Source organism: Anomaloglossus baeobatrachus, chromosome 4 (genome assembly GCF_048569485.1).
Source record: "Anomaloglossus baeobatrachus isolate aAnoBae1 chromosome 4, aAnoBae1.hap1, whole genome shotgun sequence".
NCBI lineage: Eukaryota > Metazoa > Chordata > Amphibia > Anura > Aromobatidae > Anomaloglossus > Anomaloglossus baeobatrachus.
Window position 1 is genome coordinate 664206878 of NC_134356.1, and position 22237 is coordinate 664229114.

General features: G+C 47.3%; 1 protein-coding gene across 5 annotated transcripts in view; it reads right to left on the minus strand.

Moving 5' to 3' along the window:
* Positions 1–22237, minus strand: part of TRMT1 (tRNA methyltransferase 1) — a 48952-nt gene that overhangs the window by 1983 nt on the left and 24732 nt on the right. For 3 of the 5 annotated variants that reach the window (XM_075346616.1, XM_075346614.1, XM_075346615.1), the window contains exons 13-17: positions 21230–21338; positions 20254–20330; positions 20023–20142; positions 19376–19487; positions 19100–19278 (exon numbers count right to left, since the gene is read on the minus strand). In XM_075346616.1, coding sequence (XP_075202731.1) covers positions 19123–19278; positions 19376–19487; positions 20023–20142; positions 20254–20330; positions 21230–21338 — 574 coding nt within the window. In that variant the 3' untranslated portion in view covers positions 19100–19122. Of the gene's footprint in view, positions 1–19099; positions 19282–19375; positions 19488–20022; positions 20143–20253; positions 20331–21229; positions 21339–22237 lie in introns of those variants that run through there. The other 2 variants (XM_075346618.1, XM_075346617.1) reach the window with 2 other exon arrangements.

Here is a 22237-nt window from a genome sequence, read left to right on the forward strand (position 1 = left end):
TAAAGCCCGCTTTACCCTACATTATGCTGTCCTCAGATTAGGTGGCAAAAACAAGGCGACATATTCCCTTTAAAGATTCTCATACAGCCCCGCCCCCCCCCCCCCCCAAAAAAGATCCCTGTTAGCGTAGACCATAGATAGTAACAGATCTACGGTGGGTACAGATCAGCAACACCAAAATCTCACATTAAAATCTACTTTCATGGGGGATAAAGAAACAATGGGTGTATACAAGTGGGGGGGGGGGGGTTGGCTCCTCCTCAGTAGGATGCACCCACCGACCGGAGCCAAGTCCATCAATTAGTGTGAAATCAGCAGGAGAAGTAACCGAAAATAGACAGTCCTAACAGACAAATACCAAAGAGAAAAGTTGAGGCTCACCATAATTGAATGGGAAAAAAACATTATCCACATTAGTCGGAGATTGATCCAGGGTCTGGGCTGTCGGTCCAATATTGCAAGGAAAAACTGAAATCTCCAAATGAATAAAATCCAATTTATTGCAAAATTATTATTTAAAATCCACGTGCTCTGACCAGACATGGATTTTACATAATTTTGCAATAAATTGGATTTTATTTAATTTGGGGTTGTCCTAACAGACACTTATTATTAATTATTAATAATAATTTTTTATTTCTATGGCTCCAGCATATTCCGCAGCGCTTTACAATTCAGAGGGGACATGTACAGACAGAGACAATACAAAATAAAATTAAGATACCAGGAGGAGTGAGGGCCCTGCTCATAAGCTACAGTCTATGAGGAAATAGGGGAGACACAAAAGGTGAATGGGGGGGAGAAAAGCTTGTCATATATGGTCCAGCTATCGATTTAATAGGGGATTCAAAAGTAGCTGCATTAACCTGTCATTGGCCAGAATTTATGCAGGTACAGGGGACAAGAATTGGAAGTACATTTTGTTATGAAGGGCAGAAAGGGTCTAGATTAGATCAGGGCAGTGAGGTGATAGGCTAGTCTAAAGAAATGAGTTTTTAGGGCCCGCTTAAATGTGTGGCTGTTGGGAATTAATCGGATTGCTCTTGGTAGTGTGTTCCAGAGCATAGGTGCAGCTCGTGAGAAATCTTGAAAGTGGGAGGTTCGAATTGTTGAGGATGTCAGTCTTAAGTCATTAGTAGTGTTGAGCGGACCCGAACCTGAAAAATCCGGATCCGCGAGGTTTGAGCGGCAGATCCGAGTCCGACCCGGATTTGGGATTTTTTTTTCTCTCTCTCGTGTCCCGGATTCCGCTCCCCATAGACATATATTGGCCGGATTCCGGATCGGATCTCGGACTTCTGTGTCAACGTGACAATGAACCGCCTGACCCGAAATATAAGCGATCCGCTCAACTCTAGTCATTAGCAAAGCGGAGGGTACGGGTGGGGTGATAGACAGATGAGGGAGGAGATGTAGGGTGGTGCGGAACCGTGGAGAGCTTTGAGAGTGATAAGTTTATGTTGGATTCTGTAGCGGATAGGCAACTAGTGCAATGACTGGCAAAAAGCAGAGGCATCAGTGAAACGGTTGCAGAGGAAAATGATCCTGGCTGCGGCATTCAGGATGGATTGGAGAGGGGAGAGTTTAGTAACAGGGAGACCAATTAGTAAAGAATTACAATAATCCAGGCGAGAATGAATGAGAGCGACAGTAAGCGTTTTTGCAGAGTCGACGGTAAGAAAAGGTCGAATTCTAGAGATGTTTTTGAGGTGGAAGTGACAAGAATGAGCAAGTGAACGAATGTGGGGAGTGAAGGAAAGATCGGAGTCAAATATAACCCAAAGACAGCGGGCGTGCTGCTGGGGCGTAATGGTAGAGCCACACACACAAATGGTAATATTGGGTTTCGGAAGGTTAGGGGAGGGAGGAAACAGGAGAAGTTCAGTTTTTGATAGATTCAGTTTTAGATAGAGGGACGACATGATGTTGGAGACAGCGGACAAACAATCGGTAGTATTTTGTAATAGTGCAGGGGTGATGTCAGGAGAAGATGTGTACAGTTGGGTGTCATCAGCATAGAGATGGTACTGGAAACCAAATCTGCTGATCGTTTGTCCAATAGGGGCTGTGTATAGAGAGAACAGGAGGGGGCCTAGGACTGAACCCTGAGGAACCCCGACCGTAAGGGAAAGAGGAGCCGGCAAAGGATACAGTGAATGAGCGGTCAGAGAGGTAAGAGGAGAACCAAGAAAGAACGGTGTCCTGGAGCATAGTGAGGAGGAGCACTTAAGTAGGGTGGGTGCTGTGTCCCCCAATGAAGGCTCTTAGATTTTTACGGTGAGTACCAAAAATCTTCTTTTCTCTCTTGCTTCATTTCGAGACACAGAAAACTATGGTACGTCCTAAAGCGGTTGCCAAGGGTGGGAAGGAAAGTGAGATTCTCGGGTAGGAACCCAGCCATTGTAGTTCTGCCAAGGAGAAGGAATAAAGAGTGCTCTGTAGAACTTGGTACTCTGTGGGAGCGCTGGCTCCCTTGCCCAATTAGAATCAATAGCTGAGCGGATCAAACAGCAATAGTAGCCCTAAAGTTAGGAAGACCACTAGAATGACTCTTTGGATTACCAAGCAGGAATTCTATCAACCGAAGATGCCCTAGACCAGGTGTTTACAACCCGTGGCTCAGGCTCCCGTGCTGAGTGGCTTGCCACTGTTTTCCAGCTTGGTGCATTAGCATTTTGGTAGACCTGGTGCTATGAAGAGGAGGTCTACAGTTGGGGACTTTTGTGAGTAGTCCCAAACAGAAGAGCAGATCTGTATAAGGGTAAGGTAGGAACCCCTGGATCATGGTATGGCCTGTATGATTTCTATGGAAATAATCTTTTGGCTGTCGTTATATCGGTAATGCGGAGCCTCTGGGTGTCACTACTCCTAAGAGGAGCAGAAGATGGATGTTTCTCGCAACCCTCTCTCTGTGCTGAATGTCTCTCTCAAGGTCAGAGAGGTTGAGGGCCTCTGTCCTAGCCTGAAAGGGCCACAGATGTACTCTGACCAGATGCAATTATTTTTTTAGAGACCCATCAGAAGAGAGAGAAGGGGAAGGAGAGGCTTTCCCTTGTAGGGAGAGGTTGTAAAACCACCTGAGGAGAAAAGAGGGAACCGGACACAGAACCATCATAGCCAGGTGAAAGGACAATGAGTCGGAGTTGCTAGTTCTGAAGAAACCCCATGGAAGTGATCGTTATTGGGAATAACCTTCCAAGGGACAGGGAGACATAACTAGAGAGGAGTTGTTGAGAGATCTGTAGAGAGTGTTGAACACCATATGAGGTCCCAGAAAACAAAGGGAAGCTGCTAGAAAATTACTAAGTGTGCCCACCTCAGGTAATCTCAATCTGAGAACGTAAGCCAGATACATAGAAGATCTTGAAGCAGTAACCGGACCCAGGAGAGAACTAAGGGACAAACCGGACAAAGGTCCTTTGGGAAAGGCATTTACCAAGAGAAAAGCACAAAAAGAAGAAAGAAGAGGGCCTTTCCTGTTTTTTTTTTTTTTTTTTTTTTAACTATATTTTTATTCAAATTTTTCAATAACATAACATTGGCATAAGCGAATTCAGCATTGTAAATTCAACATTACATTGTCATGTTTGATCATCCCAAATTCCATACCAATTTTTAAAATCAATAACCATAACATGGCAAGATAAAGCAAAGGAAAGCAGCGACCCCTTAACCCATCATTCTTATCATTCCCCCCATTGAACCCTTGTGAACATGGTAATGACATACAATAAAGAAGTCCCACTCAAATCGGTTATTTCCCCCTCTCCTTTTAGTCAGCTTTCGGCCTTTCCTCCCCCACCTCCAAGCCATCCAATGTATCCTTCAATTTTTCAGTATGATACCAGACTGTGTCTTTGAAAGGTGACATAATCCTGACTATCTCCTCCCGAGTACAATAGGCCAGTATGAATTTCTTCCATTTGTTAAAGTGCTGTCGTATTCTATCCGCCCTCCTTTCTGCATCCAATCCTTCTATTTCAAGAAGATGCATGAGCTGACCCAAGATCTCTTCAATCGCGGGGACCCTAGACTCCAACCAATTTTTTAGTATCGCTCTCTTGGCTGCCAGAAGTATCACATGTATAAGTCTGGGTGGGTTAGTCATCTTCCCTTTGGTATCGTTCCCCTCCTCCCAATGGTGAAAAATAGCGAACCCAGGTGAGAGCCGAACTTCAAGACCCCACACCTTTTGTATACAACTTTTGATCTGTGACCATAATGGACTCAAATGGGGGCAGGACCACAACCCGTGAAGGAGATCAGTTCCACTACTCTTACACTTAGGGCAATACGTAAGCCTGTCTGGCTTTGTTGCTGATGGAGGGAGATTAAAACCATAAATTGCCTTGTGCATAATTCTAAATTGGGTTTCTCGCCAATTCTCATTTAAAATTGATTTACGAAGAGCATTCCACCCTCCCCTAATTTTTACCCCCATAGACGGGTCTTCAAATTGTTTTTCCCAAGATTTAAATAAACCTTCTGGGTGCTGTCCTATTAATAGATCACGCATGGCTCCATAAAGAAAAGAGATAGATGATGAAGTTATTGAGTTCTTTACCAGACAATCAAAAGAGTTAAATACTACCTCCTGGGTCACATCATGCAACTGAGTCATAATACTATATCTCACTTGGTCATATTGGATTACTTGGTTAGGCCCCAGGCCATACTGCGCTATAATTTCGTCTCTACTCAACCATCTAGGCTCTGAGGTGTGCAAGAGATGAGCAACAGTCCTTATACCCCGCACCTTCCACTCTTCAAACAGCTTATTGCTTGTCCCCTGCACAAACTCTGGATTCCCCCATATAGGCAAGTATTTGGATATTTTATGGGGAAGTTTGTAGTTTTTCCTCAACGCCTTCCACGCTGCAATCGTGTCTTTAAATAAGGAAGAGTGCTTGATTTTCACTGGGAGATTAGCCTGCCTAGTATGAAGCAATGCCACCAGATCCCAAGGTTGTGCATAGTCTCTCTCAAGCTCCAACGCTGAATAATGCCTAGAGCCTTTAATCCAATCCAATATATATCTAGTCAAACAGGCTATATTGTAACCCCGAATGTTCGGCAAACTCAGACCTCCATGAACCTTAGATGCCATCAGCTTCTTAAGCCCTATACGAGGGCGTTTCCCCCTCCAAATGAAGTGTGAAAAAGCTCTATTTAGCTGGACAATATCTTTATGCTTGAGAAGCAGGGGAAGTGTTTGAAGATGATACATTAATTTTGATATCGACATCATCTTAATTAGGTGGACTCTACCAATTATGTTCAATGGAAGGTCGTGCCATCTTTTAAGATCTTGCTCTATTTGGCTCAGAAGGGGTGGATAGTTTAGACTATAAAGGGTTGCCGGAACCTTACCTATTTTAACTCCCAGGTATGTGATATATGACTTAGCCACTGTAATTCCTTCAAAAGGGTTCTGCTCCCGTGTTTGAACATTTGTCCCTCCCAGGTATAGGAGCTCGCACTTTGACGCATTAATCTTGAAGCCTGAATACGCTCCAAACTCTCGCAAAATTTGTAAAATCTCGGGGACCTGCTGAGCTGGATTCGAAAGGAAAAGCAAAATGTCATCCGCAAAAAAAGCTGACTGAATTTGTCTATTATTTACAGAAATACCCTGGAAGGTGCTATGTGTAGATAACAATCGTACCAATGGTTCCAGAGCCAGATTAAAAAGTAATGGGGAAAGGGGGCAACCCTGTCTGGTTCCTTTCAGTAACGGAAAAGGGGCTGACAGATATCCTGGAATGTAAACTTGAGCCTTCGGATTTGTGTAAATTTCTCTAATGTAGGTATAAAATGACCCCGAAAAACGCATTTCATCTAGAACTCTATAAAGCCATGACCACTCAATATTGTCAAAGGCTTTCTCGGCATCTATTGTAAGCAAAGCGGGAGATTCTCCTTTCAGAGGCCGAAGGTTAACCCTATCCAGGACAAGAAGAACTTTTCTAATATTTAGTGTCCCTGATCTTTTCTGAATGAAACCGGCCTGTGCTGGGGAAATCAGTTGGGGAAGAATTATAGCTAGACGATTTGCCATAATCTTTGACATTATCTTCATATCTAGGTTGATAAGTGATATGGGCCTATACGAACCCGGCTCCTTCGGGTCCTTCCCCTGTTTAGGGATCAATTTTATATATGCCCGGTTATTATTTTGGAAAGACGCATTACCGTCTAGTATGCTATTATACAGCTCTAGTAATGTAGGTAAGATCTCTTCCTTTACTGTTTTATAGAATTCTCCTGTAAATCCGTCAGGGCCAGGGGCTTTATAATTATGCATGGAGTTGATTGTCCCCAATACTTCTTCCCCCGTAATTTTGGCATTCAGAAAAGTGCGATGCTCTTCTGTGAGTCGAGGTAGTGTCACTTTAGATAAAAGATTATTATCAGGAAATTTGTCTCGCTTTTCCGACGAATAAAGGTTTCTATAATACGTGCCTAAAGTCTCAATTATTGTCTTAGGGTTTTTGTGTATCTCCCCCTTTTGATTTTTTATTTCCATGGGTCCCTGAGTTATAATCCTATTTTTCGCTAAGTTGGCCAGTATTTTCCCTGCTTTATTTCCAAAGCGATGTAATGTAGCTTCTTGCATTGACCTAGCCATTTGTTCCCGTTTTTCCGCCCACTCATTAAAAGCTCTTTGGGCTATTACCCATCTATCTCTATGGTCCCTATCAGGATGCTTTTGAAAAGAAGTATATGCTTCCCTCAATTTATGGGAGGTTTCAGTAAATTTAAGATGAGCCTTTTTCTTCAAATAGGAAACATGTGCTATCGTTCTGCCCCGTAATACTGCCTTCGCCGTGTCCCATAATAACATAGGTGTGTCTTTATGTTGATCATTATGTACCATAAATTCCGTCCACCATTCCTTTAATTTCAAGGAAAAATCTTCGTTATCTTTAAGGAAGGAAGGATATCTCCACAGATAGTCCGTTCCTCTGGGATAAATGTTTGCTAGGTCTAGCACCACCGGGGCATGGTCAGAAATCACCAAATCCTGGATAGTAGCTGAGTGGAGCGCACGTACCAGGTTCCCTGAAATAAGAAAGTAGTCAATGCGAGACCAGGAGCTATTAGCATGTGAATAGTGCGTAAATTCTTTCCTGTTTTGATCATGATCGATGACCTGATTGGTAAAAAAAATAAATAAATAAAAGCGCTGCAACTTCCTAGCAAAGCCACTAACCTGAGAGAATTAAATTCTGGTGGGGAGAAAAAAAAGTGAGCCCTGAGAAACAGATATGGAAGTTTCCACGAGGTGTCTACCTCTATAAGCCCAAAGAAAACGGGAGGATGGGTAGTCCAGGAGGCCACCAGAGCGCCAGAGACCACCTCTATAGGGTCAGAGGTGCTGAATACGAATTGAGGAACCCTGCAGCACACTGGATGCCATCAGAAGTTGGGAAATACTCCACCATAATCAGCTATGGATGAAGACCATCTGATGAGACAAGCACTCTCCAGTGAAAGGCCTTTGGCAGGTAGAAAGCCAGCAGTCCAGAGATTGATCCAAGGATGTGAGCAGCTGAAGACACCGGCACACATTGTACAGTCCATGGCCAGAGGCATCTGCCATGATAGGATTCCACCTTGTAGGAAGAATGCCGTGGTGTAGTCTTAATAGATGCTTGGTAGAAGATACTGGAGTAAAGTACCATTACTGAATATATTGGAGACCGCCAACAAGATTTTCTTGTGCTTTGGAAAAGTGTCTTGCAAAGGATGAAAAGGAACATGGAACCGGAAGGTCCCAGAGATCGATTAAGAAAGGTGGAGATCCTTTCTATAGAGAGGAGGACTCTTTGCTTGTGTGAAATGAGAAACTGTGTGATCCAATGACTTGACACTGGGTTGAGATAGGAGGCAAATGACCTGATTAAAAGCGACCCCAAACTAAAAGTTATGAAGAAAACCAAAAGCCTTGAACTCTAAAGACTAGATAAGGGAGACTAAGATCCCATTGGTGCACAGGATGGTTATGCCACTGACAAGATCTTTGGAAGGACACTGAGGTAGTGGCTAAGCCAAAGGGGAACGCCAAGACCGGATCGTGAGATTGTAGAACTGTTTGGCAAGCTAAAAAAGGTAAGTCAAATGAGGCATCTTTACAGACCGCCGCCAAGTGGAAGAAGCCCTATCTGTTCCATTACGGTTAACACTGAGAGCGCAGACTCCTACTTGAGGCGTATGAGAACACATGTACAAAAAAGAGAATTTTGTTTACTTACCGTAAATTCTTTTTCTTATAGTTCCGACATGGGAGACCCAGACCATGGGTGTATAGCTTCTGCCTCCGGAGGACACACAAAGTACTACACTAAAAGTGTAGCTCCTCCCTCCGAGCATATACACTCCCCGGATGACAAATCCAACCAGTTTAGTGCAAAAGCTGAAGGAGGACATCCACCCATAAGTAGAGATAGAGTAAAACCCGGAATAACCGGAACCTCTGTCTACAACAACAGCCGGTGAAAACACACGGAACAAGAAAGCTGCCAACAGGCAACAGGGAGGGTGCTGGGTCTCCCATGTCGGAACTATAAGAAAAAGAATTTACGGTAAGTAAACAAAATTCTCTTTTTCTTCATCGCTCCTTATGGGAGACCCAGACCATGGGACGTCTCAAAGCAGTCCATGGGTGGGAAATAAACAGAAACAGAGAAGTAGGCAAAACCTAACTTCACAAATGGGCGACAGCCGTCCGAAGGATGCGTCTGCCCAAGCTCGCATCTGCCGAAGCATGAGCATGCACTTGGTAGTGCTTCGAAAGGGTGTGCAGACTAGACCAAGTGGCAGCCTGACAGACCTGCTGAGCCGTAGCCCAAGAGGCACCGACAGCTCTGGTCGAGTGCGCCTTAATCCCCGGCGGGGGAGGCACCTGAGAACATTGGTAGGCATCGGATATGGCCGACCTAATCCAACGAGCTAGGGTCGGTTTAGAAGCCGAGAGACCCTTGCGCTGACCTGTGGTCAGCACAAAAAGAGAGGTGCACCGCCTAAGAACAGCAGTGCGTGACACAGAGATCCGGAGCGTCCGCACCAAATCTAAAGCATGCAACGCTTTCTCAAAGCGATGCACAGGGGCCGAACAAAGGGAAGACAATGAAATGTCCTGGTTAAGGTGGAAAGGAGACACCACCTTAGGGAGAAGGCCCGGAGTCGGACGGAGAACCACCTTGTCTTGGTGAAAAAAACCAAAAAGGGTGACTCCGAAGAGAGCACAGTCAAATCAGAGACTCTCCTGAGAGAAATTATGGCCACCAGAAAAAACACTTTTCTGTGAAAGACGAAACAACGAAACCTCCCTAAGAGGCTCAAAGGGGGGTTTCTGTAAGGCCGTGAACACCAGATTAAGGTCTCAGGGATCCAGAGGCCGCCGGTAAGGCGGAATGATGTGAGATGCGCCCTGCATGAAGGTGTGCACCTGGGCCAGCCGGGTGATACGCCGCTGGAGCAACGCTGACAGAGCCGAGACCTGTCCCTTGAGGGAATTGAGGGACAGTCCTAGCTGCAGACCGGACTGTAGAAAGGACAGGATGGTCGGCAAGGAAAAAGGCCAAGGAGCATGGCCGGAAGAACGACACCAGGACAGGAAAATTCTCCAAGTCCTGTGGTAAATCCTGGCCGAGGAAGACTTCCGAGCCTGAGTCATAGTGAAGATGACCTCGGAAGGAATGCCTGAAGCCGTAAGGATTCAGGGCTCAAGAGCCACGCCGTCAATCTGAGAGCCGCAGAATTCTGGCAGAAAAACGGACCCTGTGAGAGAAGGTCTGGCCGGTCCGGGAGATGCCACGGCACCTCTACGGACAAACGGAGCAGGTCTGGGAACCAAGCTCGCCTGGGCCAGTCTGGGGCGATGAGTACGACCAGACGGCCCTCCATTCTGATCTTGCGCAGGACTCTGGGCAAGAGAGCTAGGGGGGAAACACGTAGGCCAGACGGAACTGGGACCAATCTTGAACCAGCGCGTCCGCTGCCAAGGCCTGAGGATCGTGGGAGCGAGCCACGTAAACCGGGACCTTGTTGTTGTGCCAGGATGCCATTAGATCCACTTCCGGAGTGCCCCGCCTGCGGCAGATTGACCGGAACACTGCCGGATGCAGGGCCCACTCGCCGCTGTCCACGGTTTGACGGCTGAGATAATCTGCCTCCCAGTTTTCAACGCCTGGGATGTGGACTGCGGATATGGTGGACTTGGAGTCCTCCGTCCACTGAAGGATACGTTGAACTTCCAACATTGCTAGGCGGCTGCGAGTCCCGCCTTGGTGATTGAAGTAGGCAACTGCTGTCGCGTTGTCTGACTGGACTCGAATGTGCTTGCCCACCGACAGGTGGTGAAAAACTACGAGAGCTAGGAGCACAGCTCTGATTTCCAGCACCTTGATTGAGAGGGCTGATTCGGACGGAGTCCAAGTGCCCTGTGCTCGGTGGTGGAGAAACACTGCTCCCCAGCCGGATAGACTGGCATCCGTGGTGAGAATCACCCAGGACGGGGCCAGAAAGGAGCGTCCCTGGGACAGAGAGAGGGGCCGAAGCCACCACTAAAGAGAGCTCCTGGTCTGTGGCGACAGAGCCACCAGCCTGTGCAAGGAAGAGGTCCGCTTGTCCCAACAGCGGAGAATGTCCAGCTGCAGGGAACGCAGATGGGACTGGCAAAGGGAACCGCTTCCATTGACGCCACCATCTGACCCAGCACCTGATGGAATGACGGCGGAGCCTCAGCAGAGAGCGAACCGCCAGATGAAGGGACTGCTGTTTGACTAAGGGCAGCTTCACAAGTGCCAGCAGAGTCTCGAATTGCATCCCTAGGGACGCAAGGTCCTGGGTCGGAGTCAGAGTGGACTTGCAAGCGTGGCGAGAGTGAGCGAGACACTCCGCTGAGAGTGAGCGAGACACTCCACTGACAGTCTGCACTGGATGAAGCCTTGCTAGAAGGTCGTCCAGGAAAGGAATCACTACCAACCCCTGGAGGTGCAGAACCGCAACCACTGCTGCCATGACCTTGTGAATACACGAGGGGCCGTGGCGAACCCGAAGGGGAGAGCCACGAATTGGAAATGTTCCTCTCCGATTACAAAACGTAGCCAACGCTGGTGAGAAACTGCGGTTGGCACAAGCAGAAAGACATCTCTGATGTCGATGGATGCTAAGAAATCTCCTTGGGTCATTGACTGATCACAGAGATTCCATGCAAAAATGCTGCACCTGACATGCTTGTTGAGAAGCTTGAGATCCAGGTCGGAAAGCACCGTCCTTTTCGGGGACTAGGAAGAGATTTGAGTAGAAATCTCAGAACCGTTCCCAGTCGGGAACTGGTACAATTACTCCATTGGCCTGCAAGAATGCCACGGCCTGTGAGAAGGCGGCGGCCTTGGAGCAGGGGGGAGTTGACAGAAAAAATCTGTTTGGCGGGCTGGATAGAATTCTATTCTAGTAGCCGTGGGAGATGGTAACCCACACCCACTGATCGAAGACGTGTTGAAACCACACGTCGCCCAAGAGGGAGAGCCTGCCACCGACCAAGGACGTTGCTGGCGCGGCCAGATAATCAAGAGGAGGCTGCCTTGGTGGCCGCAGCTCCTGCGGACTTCTGAGGATGCGGCTTCATGCGCCAGTTGGTTTACGGACCTTGGCTGAGTTAGTGGACGAGGCCGAGGGCTTAGAGGACGACCAGTTAGAGGAACGAAAGGAACGAAACCTCGACTGGTTCCTGCCTTGGACAGGTTTCCTGGGTTTGTGGCATGGAAGTACTCTTCCTGCCAAAAAACTTCCGTAATAATTTCATCCAGTTGTTCACCGAATAGACTGGTCCCAGCAAAGGGGACCCAGCAAGGAACTTCTTAAAAAGCATCTGCCTTCCACTCTCGAAGCCACAGGAGCCTGCGGATAGCGAGGGAAGTAGCCGAGGCCACCGCAGTGCGGTGACAGTCTCCAGCATGGCAGACATGGCGTAGGATGAAAAGACTGAAGCCTGGAAGTTAAGGCAACCATTTCGGGCATAAAGTCCCTAGGTGAGGGGATGCATCTCCTCCAGAGAAGCAGAGATGGCTTTGAGAGCCCGCACTGCTGCAAAAGATGGGGAGAACGAGGCCCCTGCCGCCTCATATATAGATTTGGCCAGAAGGACAACCTGGCGGACAGTGGGATCCTTAGAGAGGAGCCGTCAGCCACTGAAACAACTGTCCGGGCTGAAAGCCTAGACACCGGAGGGTCCACCCTTGGTGAATGAGCCCACTCCTTGACCACCTCTGGTGGAAGGGGAAAACAGTCATCAGAACCACGCTTTGGGAAGCGTCTGTCAGGACAGGCTCTGGGCTTGGTCACAGTGGGCTGACAAACTGGAGTGGTTAAGGAACACACTCCTTGTTCTCTTAAGGTATACTAATGCCTTTCTGCCAGAGTGGAATGCACCCCTGATACAGGCTGATTGAGGTCCAGTACCAATATAATGGACGCAATCAAATCATTAGCATCTGCGTCACCTTCGGACAGATCAATGGGGTACATGAAGTAGCGTCCGAGCCCCTAGTAAAGGGATCCTCCTCGTCCTGCGAGACAGCTCGTGAATCAGAGCTGCGGGACGAGGAAGGAAAGGGGACCCTGCGACTCCATTTTAGGAGGACGGGGACTGAGACCAGATGAGGAATCCTCTGTGAGCTTTGCTGAGCGAGCCGTAGCAGCAGAAGCGCCCTGAGAAGGGGGCTGATGCATGCTCAGCAGTGTCCGGGACAGCTGTCCCCTGGAGAGAGGGATTCTGCCCAAACCGGGGGATCAGCCACCGGAGCCGGAGCAGCTGGAGGGACCAAGCATCCAGGCTGAGAGACCACTATGTTAGAGCAAGCATCACAATGTGGTTATGTGCTCGGTACAGGCAGTACGAGTCTACATGCAGTGCATAATAAGAACAGCCTTGCAGCTTTGCTCTGATGTGAGACATGCTGCAGAAGTGGGGGCTCTGTCCAGAATGACCCCCAGCAGAGTATATAAACAGAGTATATAAGCAGCTGCACAACCGGAGGTTGTGGCTTGCCAGACCGTTTAACATAGGGACATCTCTGTGCCCTCCAGATCCCCCAGCCCAGGCCTCCATTTGTCACATTATGCAGACGTTGAGAACGCTGAGAAAATGGCGCCGGAGCGAGGAGAGGGGGCGGGGCCTACTCTGAGAGCAGGATCTGGAGGGCAAATGAGGTATACAGGGGAGGGAATCTTTCCTCAGTGAGGAGTGTCCGTTCCCTGTGCTGAACAGCCGCTGGGCGGAGCCACACTGTCCCTCTGCATGACTGACATGCAGGGGTAGTGAATCGAAACTAGGCCTCAGGCGAAGCCGGGGCCTAGATTTAAACATGCGGCCAGCGTGCAGGCACCATCGGCGCGGTTCTCCAGTGAAAACTGGAGAACCGGCCGGAAATGTTAACACAGTCAGATAACACACTCTCCCCAACATATAAAGTACAAGGGACCCCTGGAAAGACCACTGTCTGTGGTAATAACGTCTCAGTACTTAGCTTGTGAGACGCAGGTGCCAGGTCCCTGGGGGGTGAGCGATCCGTCCGGCAGGATCCTGAAAAAGGGCTGCGGATGGAGACCGGTCTCCTGCAAAGCAGTGAGAACCGTGATGGCTCCCACTTCAAGCCAGAGCCTCAGGGGATGGTGAAGGAGCGCGGCATGTGAAGGCTCCAGCCTTGTAAAATCAACCTTAACAGCACCGCCGACACAGTGGGGTGAGAAGGGACATGCCGGGAGTCCAGATTGGACCCGCTTTTCTTCCAAATCTTTGAAATCAAAAATCAAAATTCAGAGGATGCATGTGTGTGTGTGACCTCCTGAACACAAAGCATTGAACTGGTTGGATTTGTCATCCGGGGAGTGTATATGCTCGGAGGGAGGAGCTACACTTTTAGTGTAGTACTTTGTGTGTCCTCCGGAGGCAGAAGCTATACACCCATGGTCTGGGTCTCCCATAAGGAACGATGAAGAAAACTGGAGATGCAGAAGAGTGCGAGCGGTACTGTCCAGCCATGGACAAGAATAGATGTAGAAGAGAAAATCTGAGGTACTGGCGTAAGTTAAGTGAAAATTGGGAAAACATACAAACTCCCGGCGGAGCTGTCCATGGTGGAGTCTGAAACCAGGACCCAATGATGCAAGGCAACAATGTTAGACACCGAGGATGATAACTCCTGAATGGCAGAAGAAGAGATGGAAACAACCAACTAGTTGTTTGGGCAGCAGAGTGCAACTGGCTTGAGAAAGGAATCTTCATAGAAAATGGAGATTTTTTTTTTCCAGCATATGAGAGAAAACTGCAAAGAGAGAAGACAGATGAAGACAAGCTCAGCCTGAGGAAACTGGTACTGGGAGTGTGAGGTGAGGCCTGTCCGTCTTGGTCCTAAACCAGTGACCAGCCTGAGAAGGAAACAAAACAAGGGATCCTATTCATGCAGTATTTAGTTCAATTATTCCCAAGTAATCTTTATTTATGATATAAAAATCACACCACCAGTGCACAATATAAATATAGTGACCAATTAGGTCGCCTGCATATAGACATATTCCAAGACAAATTGAAAGATAAACATAGATATTTATCAAACGTGAGGGTTCACATGTAAGGGATCACATCAGAGCCCAGGACTTAACTTAGGGGCCGTAATTCGGTTATTCAGGCAGCGCCACACAGTATGACGGGCATTGACGCGTTTCCTCACATAAAGGACATGTGGTTCATCAGGAGGCCAAAGAGATATGGTATCAGATATGCAGGTCCATGGCGCCAGTCAGAGAGGATCCATAGCAAGACAGGCAATGCTGAAAAGATGATGCTGCCACAGTCCAGAGAGGCGTCCACACATGTCCTTTATGTGGGGAAACGCGTCAATGCCCGTCATACTGTGTGGCGCTGCCTGAATAACCGAATTACGGCCCCTAAGTTAAGTCCTGGGCTCTGATGTGATCCCTTATCTGTGAACCCTCACGTTTGATAAATATCGATGTTTATCTTTCAATTTGTCTTGGAATATGTCTATATGCAAGCGACCTAATTGGTCACTATATTTATATTGTACACTGGTGGTGTGATTTTTATATCATAAATAAAGATTATTTGGGAATAATTGAACTAAATACTACCTAAATAATATTCCCGGGACCTGGGCCCAATTCAATAACATCCTATTCATGCAGACCTGCTTATCTTTCCATGAGCGACAGGTTATCACGATCTTGAGAACGGTCGGTAATTGTAAAGAGAAGAACAATAGAGCAGGGGATACCTGTCCTGAAGATCCTGGAATCCTTCTTCGCAGGATGAACATGGAAGACTATCAGACATCGCTGGTGCTGTCTGGAAGGTACCTGTTCAGTCTTCCCTCCCTGCACAGTCGGGCTCTGAGGGGCGTGCGGACAGGGGTATGATGGCAAGGACCAATCTGTCTGGAAAGCCCCAAACACTCTTCAGATGTCCTGCCTCACAGACCAGAGAGGATACAGTAGTGACACAACCCCACACTGTGCTCTCGGGGGGGTGGTATATCATGGTATGGAGGAGCTAACTTTTTTTCTTGAATGCTGGTCACGCATATGGCGCTCATATAACTTTGATGCTCAGTGGCCCCCGTCGGCTGCAATGCACATCTGGGCTCTGCACAGCATACTGTATCTTGCTGCACGTTGTGCAATATGGTAGGGGACACGTTTGCACAAGCATCTGTGATACGTGGTGGTAGGTCCTGCAATGTTGGTGGAGGGGTCGCATACACCTGCTGTTTGATGTGGCCTCACAGAAAGAAGTCCAATGGGGTCAGGTCAGGTGAGCGGAGGCCACTCCACACAGCCACCATACCCAATGCCTTGTAGGAAGGTCTCCATGAGGTATCGCTTCACGTCCGCAGCCTTGTGAGTTTTACACGTTCTAATCATAGCATTTCTGTATGCAAGGTGTCGATTCATATTGAATTGATGATGTCCTAAAACTTTGTAATTCACTTTTTTTTCTTTATCTCGTTCCGTTTTTTGAGATAAAAATGCTAACTCCATTGTTTTCCAACAGGTGGTGCTATAAGAGGTTTCATTGTGTAGCGCATGGCTACTTTACTATACCTAGACACCACTTCTATGCCTATAGCTGCCGCCGTTCTCAAGTTAATGGTGGTGGACACACTGTAGTCTAGTCACAGCCTATGCTTCTTCAGATGATAGATACCATGACTGTAGCACGTGTATCCAGCTCCAGCTGGCAACAACACCCCTCCCATCCACTTGTCAGTGTTCCATGTTCCTCAAGCCACCCCCCGGGATAGAGCCCCCCTAAAGCTAACTTTACATTGTAGAGGTACAGTTAGGTCCAGAAATATTTGGACAGTGACACAAGTTTTGTTATTTTAGCTGTTTACAAAAACATGTTCAGAAATACAATTATATATATAATATGGACTGAAAGTGCACACTCCCAGCTGCAATATGAGAGTTTTCACATCCAAATCGGAGAAAGGGTTTAGGAATCATAGCTCTGTAATGCATAGCCTCCTCTTTTTAAAGGGACCAAAAGTAATTGGACAAGGGACTCTAAGGGCTGCAATTAACTCTGAAGGCGTCTCCCTTGTTAACCTGTAATCAATGAAGTAGTTAAAAGGTCTGGGGTTGATTACAGGTGTGTGGTTTTGCATTTGGAAGCTGTTGCTGTGACCAGACAACATGCGGTCTAAGGAACTCTCAATTGAGGTGAAGCAGAACATCCTGAGGCTGAAAAAAAAAGAAAAAATCCATCAGAGAGATAGCAGACATGCTTGGAGTAGCAAAATCAACAGTCGGGTACATTCTGAGAAAAAAGGAATTGACTGGTGAGCTTGGGAACTCAAAAAGGCCTGGGCGTCCACGGATGACAACAGTGGTGGATGATCGCCGCATACTTTCTTTGGTGAAGAAGAACCCATTCACAACATCAACTGAAGTCCAGAACACTCTCAGTGAAGTAGGTGTATCTGTCTCTAAGTCAACAGTAAAGAGAAGACTCCATGAAAGTAAATACAAAGGGTTCACATCTAGATGCAAACCATTCATCAATTCCAAAAATAGACAGGCCAGAGTTACATTTGCTGAAAAACACCTCATGAAGCCAGCTCAGTTCTGGAAAAGTATTCTATGGACAGATGAGACAAAGATCAACCTGTACCAGAATGATGGGAAGAAAAAAGTTTGGAGAAGAAAGGGAACGGCACATGATCCAAGGCACACCACATCCTCTGTAAAACATGGTGGAGGCAACGTGATGGCATGGGCATGCATGGCTTTCAATGGCACTGGGTCACTTGTGTTTATTGATGACATAACAGCAGACAAGAGTAGCCGGATGAATTCTGAAGTGTACCGGGATATACTTTCAGCCCAGATTCAGCCAAATGCCGCAAAGTTGATCGGACGGCGCTTCATAGTACAGATGGACAATGACCCCAAGCATACAGCCAAAGCTACCCAGGAGTTCATGAGTGCAAAAAAGTGGAACATTCTGCAATGGCCAAGTCAATCACCAGATCTTAACCCAATTGAGCATGCATTTCACTTGCTCAAATCCAGACTTAAGACGGAAAGACCCACAAACAAGCAAGACCTGAAGGCTGCGGCTGTAAAGGCCTGGCAAAGCATTAAGAAGGAGGAAACCCAGCGTTTGGTGATGTCCATGGGTTCCAGATTTAAGGCAGTGATTGCCTCCAAAGGATTCGCAACAAAATATTGAAAATAAAAATATTTTGTTTGGGTTTGGTTTATTTGTCCAATTACTTTTGACCTCCTAAAATGTGGAGTGTTTGTAAAGAAATGTGACAATTCCTACAATTTCTATCAGATATTTTTGTTCAAACCTTCAAATTAAACGTTACAATCTGCACTTGAATTCTGTTGTAGAGGTTTCATTTCAAATCCAATGTGGTGGCATGCAGAGCCCAACTCGCGAAAATTGTGTCACTGTCCAAATATTTCTGGACCTAACTGTATTTTCCTGAGGCAGAGCCCCCTCACCTGGGACTTCATGTAAGATCCCCTTTGGTGTCGTTTCCACTGAGTCTACAATTCCCATCCACGTACTAAGGACTAGTGGCTGAGAGAACAATGGCTTAATGGAGGCCCAAGTGTAATGGAATGATTGTGTTACTCTAATTACCAATCACATGCCTGGCCTTCTGGTTTACCTTAAACTGACAAGCAGGAAAATCTAATATATAAAGGTGTGTGTGTGTGTGTGTGTGTGTGTGTGTGTCCGGGATTGGCATCTGCACCGTCGCAGCTACAGCCACAAAATTTTGCACACTCACACTTCTGGACCCCGAGAGCGTCATAGGCTATGTTTTGAGGGGAAATTTTAACCCCACTCTTTACAGTTATTCGCAAAAAAACCTGCCTCCATTAAGGCGAATGAAGCTGGGAGCCACAGTGCAGCCAGAACTTCAGAAGAATGCGCAGCCACGCCCTTATATGGAATGTTGGCGTGTCACAATGCAGCCAGGGAAAGAGATAGACAGGGAAAGAAACAGACATAGACAGATAAGAGACAGACACAAAGAGACAGACACAGACAAAGAGACAGACACAGGGAAACAGACAGACAGGGAAAGAGACAGACAGGGAAAGAGACAGACAGGGTAAGAGACAGACAGGGTAAGAGACAGACAGGGTAAGAGACAGACAGGGTAAGAGACAGACAGGGTAAGAGACAGACAGGGTAAGAGACAGGGAAAGAGACAGACACGGGGAAAGAGACAGACAAAGAGAAAGACAGAGATATATACAGACGGGGAGACAGACATAATTACATTTATTTCTGTTTTGTGGTTTTTGTGTGCAGAATACATTTTTGTTAATACATTCTATTTTGTTAACAGCAGTTATTAACCCGGGCGAAGCCGGGTAGTACAGCTAGTATCTAATAAAACATACCAATGAGATCGATGTAACCAGAAAAAAAAAAAAAAAAGACGACATACGTATGTTTCCAAAAAGACCAATAGAAACTACAGCTGGCCACGCAAAAAAAAAATAAAATTCAGAGATCTGTAATTTTTTTTTTTTTTTTAAGTTCATAATTTTTATTAATCATTTTTATTATCTGACTACATGTTTAGTACCACCGGAAATCGCACCGACCTGAAGAATCGTTGCGTTAAAAATTCGGGTAAGTTGTGACATTCCTTTCTTGCACACGGCTGCTCCTTCAGCCGCTCGGTCTCTACAGTGCCCTCTGCTGGCAGGGGATGAGTACTACTGGGGTACATATAATGTATTGGAGGCTGTGGTTCTCAGCACCTACCTATGACCGTACACATCAGGTACTCGCACCACAAGTCTCAGCACTCACCTGCTTGTATTTCTTGCACGTGAACTGTTTGAGGCTCGGCTCTTCCGGGGCGACTTTTCTCTTGTTTTGATTATGTTTCCTCCTCTCGTCCAGAGACGTCGATATCCCTCCCCTGCAGGAGACAATTCAGTGATTCTAGTAAGACACAATACTAGGAGCCTTGGACTGTGAAGAAAAAACTACAACCCTCATCATCCTCAGCTGGAGAGCCACTGGCTAGGAGCTGTACTGTAATAGATTTTGGAGCGCAGCTTTGGATGTGACTGGAGACGTGATGTGACTCACGATCATTACGTGGCCTAGTTTACGAGCTGTGTGCCAGTGTCAAGGGAGAAATTTAGGTAAGACTGCTAAGGGAGTCTTTGTTCAGGGCAAATCCAAAGGACGGGTCCAAATTATCTATCTGCGCAGATACATTATGGCGTCTGTGCAATTGTCATATAGACACACAGATAATTATGCAATGACATCTATACTTTGATTATAAACATACACAGATAATCTTATTACATTTAAACAAATAATCTATAGCCCAGGCTACCCTCACACTACGTGTACCCAGCATGGCAGCGGCTGAGCCCTGCCCAACCGATGCAGCAGCAGTTATGTCACCACCATTAGACCGACGTGCCGGACTCTGTAATTACCCGGCCTTGGCTCTGGCTTTTGGTCCCCAGTTGGCCTCCGGATTTTCCTGGAACCTCTTTAGCCCCATCCGCCGTGAGTTCGGATTTGCGTCCTGTCTGACTTCAAAATTGGCCTCAATCCTGCAAAGAATTAACGCAGAAGAGATGGGGAGGGCGGGGGGGGGGGTCTCCTGTTATAAGAAACGGCCATCAGAGATTATACTCTACAGCCCCGTTATGTCACACACCTACCTGGGCTCTGTACCGAGGATGTGATGGGCCGGGCTCGTCTCCGAAAGTTTCTCCCTTTTAACTGGATTCAGTTGCTCCTATTAGGGATAGAATCTATTTAGAACTCTATAATCTGGCACTTTATGGTCCCTATATCCTGATATTCCGGTATATAGCTCCATGTCAGGTCAATAGGAATGGTCAAAGGTCCTGACTTTGTTAATATGGCTTCACATGGGACTCTTGTGTGACTCCTTCATTAATATTGAAGCTCTCCTTTCTCTTGCTGAAGAGGTTCTGCAGCAGCTAATTTGCTTGCTGACAATCAATATGGGCAGAAGAGGTGATCACCGAGACATCTACCCAACTTGGAAGGTCCCTATATTATTAAGACCCCAGAAAACCCCAATAATAAAGGCCATACTGGTCGTCACCCAGCTTTCCCGGTAACAGATAAAAGTGCAGGATATCGTCGGTGGTAGAAACATTTTTAAAAGGGATTTCCAGTTTCGGAAAACTCCTGTCCCCTGTCCTTCAGATATATATTTTTTGTGCTTCACTCGCCTTTCCCAGGTCCAGGGTTGACTCTCCACCGCTGCTCCTGGTGACTGTTATTGCTTGCAGCATGAACATTGCATAGTCAACGCTGCAGTCGATCACTGAGCTCAGCAGCAAGCTCGGAGCTGCTCAGCTCACCAACATTGGAGCTCAGAGCAGCCCCGTGGCGGGGACTTCCAGCTGTGAGAACAGATTGGTAGCCTGGTCGTAGTAGTGCAATGTCAGGCTGCCCGACCTGTACTCACTATCACTGCCCCTGATTATTTTCTCACCCCTGGGCACTATTTGAAAGGTGATGGTAAAATTGTAGCTCAGAACACAGCTGTGGGCTACAATAAAATGGCACCTAGTTAGCCCCACAATTGTGAAGGACAGCCCAGGGAAGGGAAAACCCATTAAAAATTTGTGCAGGTGAAGAGATACATGTTGAGTCCCTTACCCAACATCTCATTATATCCCAGATAACGGAGGGCGGCGCGTCGGTTTTTATTGCATTCTGACAGGCGTGAGACAGTGAGACCTTGTACCCGGCATGCAGCAGGGCCGACCTGGAAGATAAGGGGTTAAAAGAGGTTGTGTATCGTCACTCAGAACTGACAGAGGTGGCTAAATGATAAATGCCCGTTAGGTATCATGCACATGTCTTATTCATCTCAACTCAAGGACTTGATATCTGACTGACGAGAAAACAATGCCCATATGAAGCAGTGTCTGAAACCCGGACGCACACATAAGAGGCGCTGCATGCAGACGCAAGTGGCGCTGCACGCAGACGTAAGTGGCGCTGCACGCAGACGCACGTGGCGCTGCACGCAGACGTAAGAGATGTTGCAAGCAGACGTAAGTGGCGCTGCACGCAGACGTAAGAGGAGCTGCACGCAGACGTAAGAGGAGCTGCATGCAGACGTAAGAGATGTTGCAAGCAGACGTAAGAGGAGCTGCATGCAGACGTAAGAGATGTTGCAAGCAGACGTAGGAGGAGCGGCACGCAGACGTAAGAAATGCTGCAAGCAGACGTAGGAGGAGCGGCACGCAGACGTAAGAGAAGCTGCACGCAGACGTAAGAGGAGCTGCACGCAGACGTAAGAGGCGCTGCACGTAGACGCAAGTGGCGCTGCACAAAGACGTAAGTGGCGCTGCACGCAGACGTAAGTGGCGCTGCACGCAGACGTAACAGGAGCTGCACGCAGACGTAAGAGATGCTGCACGCAGACGTAAGAGATGCTGCACGCAGTCGTAAGAGATGCTGCACGCAGACGTAAGAGATGCTGCACGCAGACGTAAGAGATGCTGCACGCAGACGTAAGAGAAGCTGGACGCAGACGTAAGAGGAGCCCCACGCAGACGTAAGAGGAGCCCCACGCAGACGTAAGAGGAGCGGCACGCAGACGTAAGAGGAGCGGCACGCAGACATAAGAGGTGCCGCAAGCAGATGTAAGAGGACCGC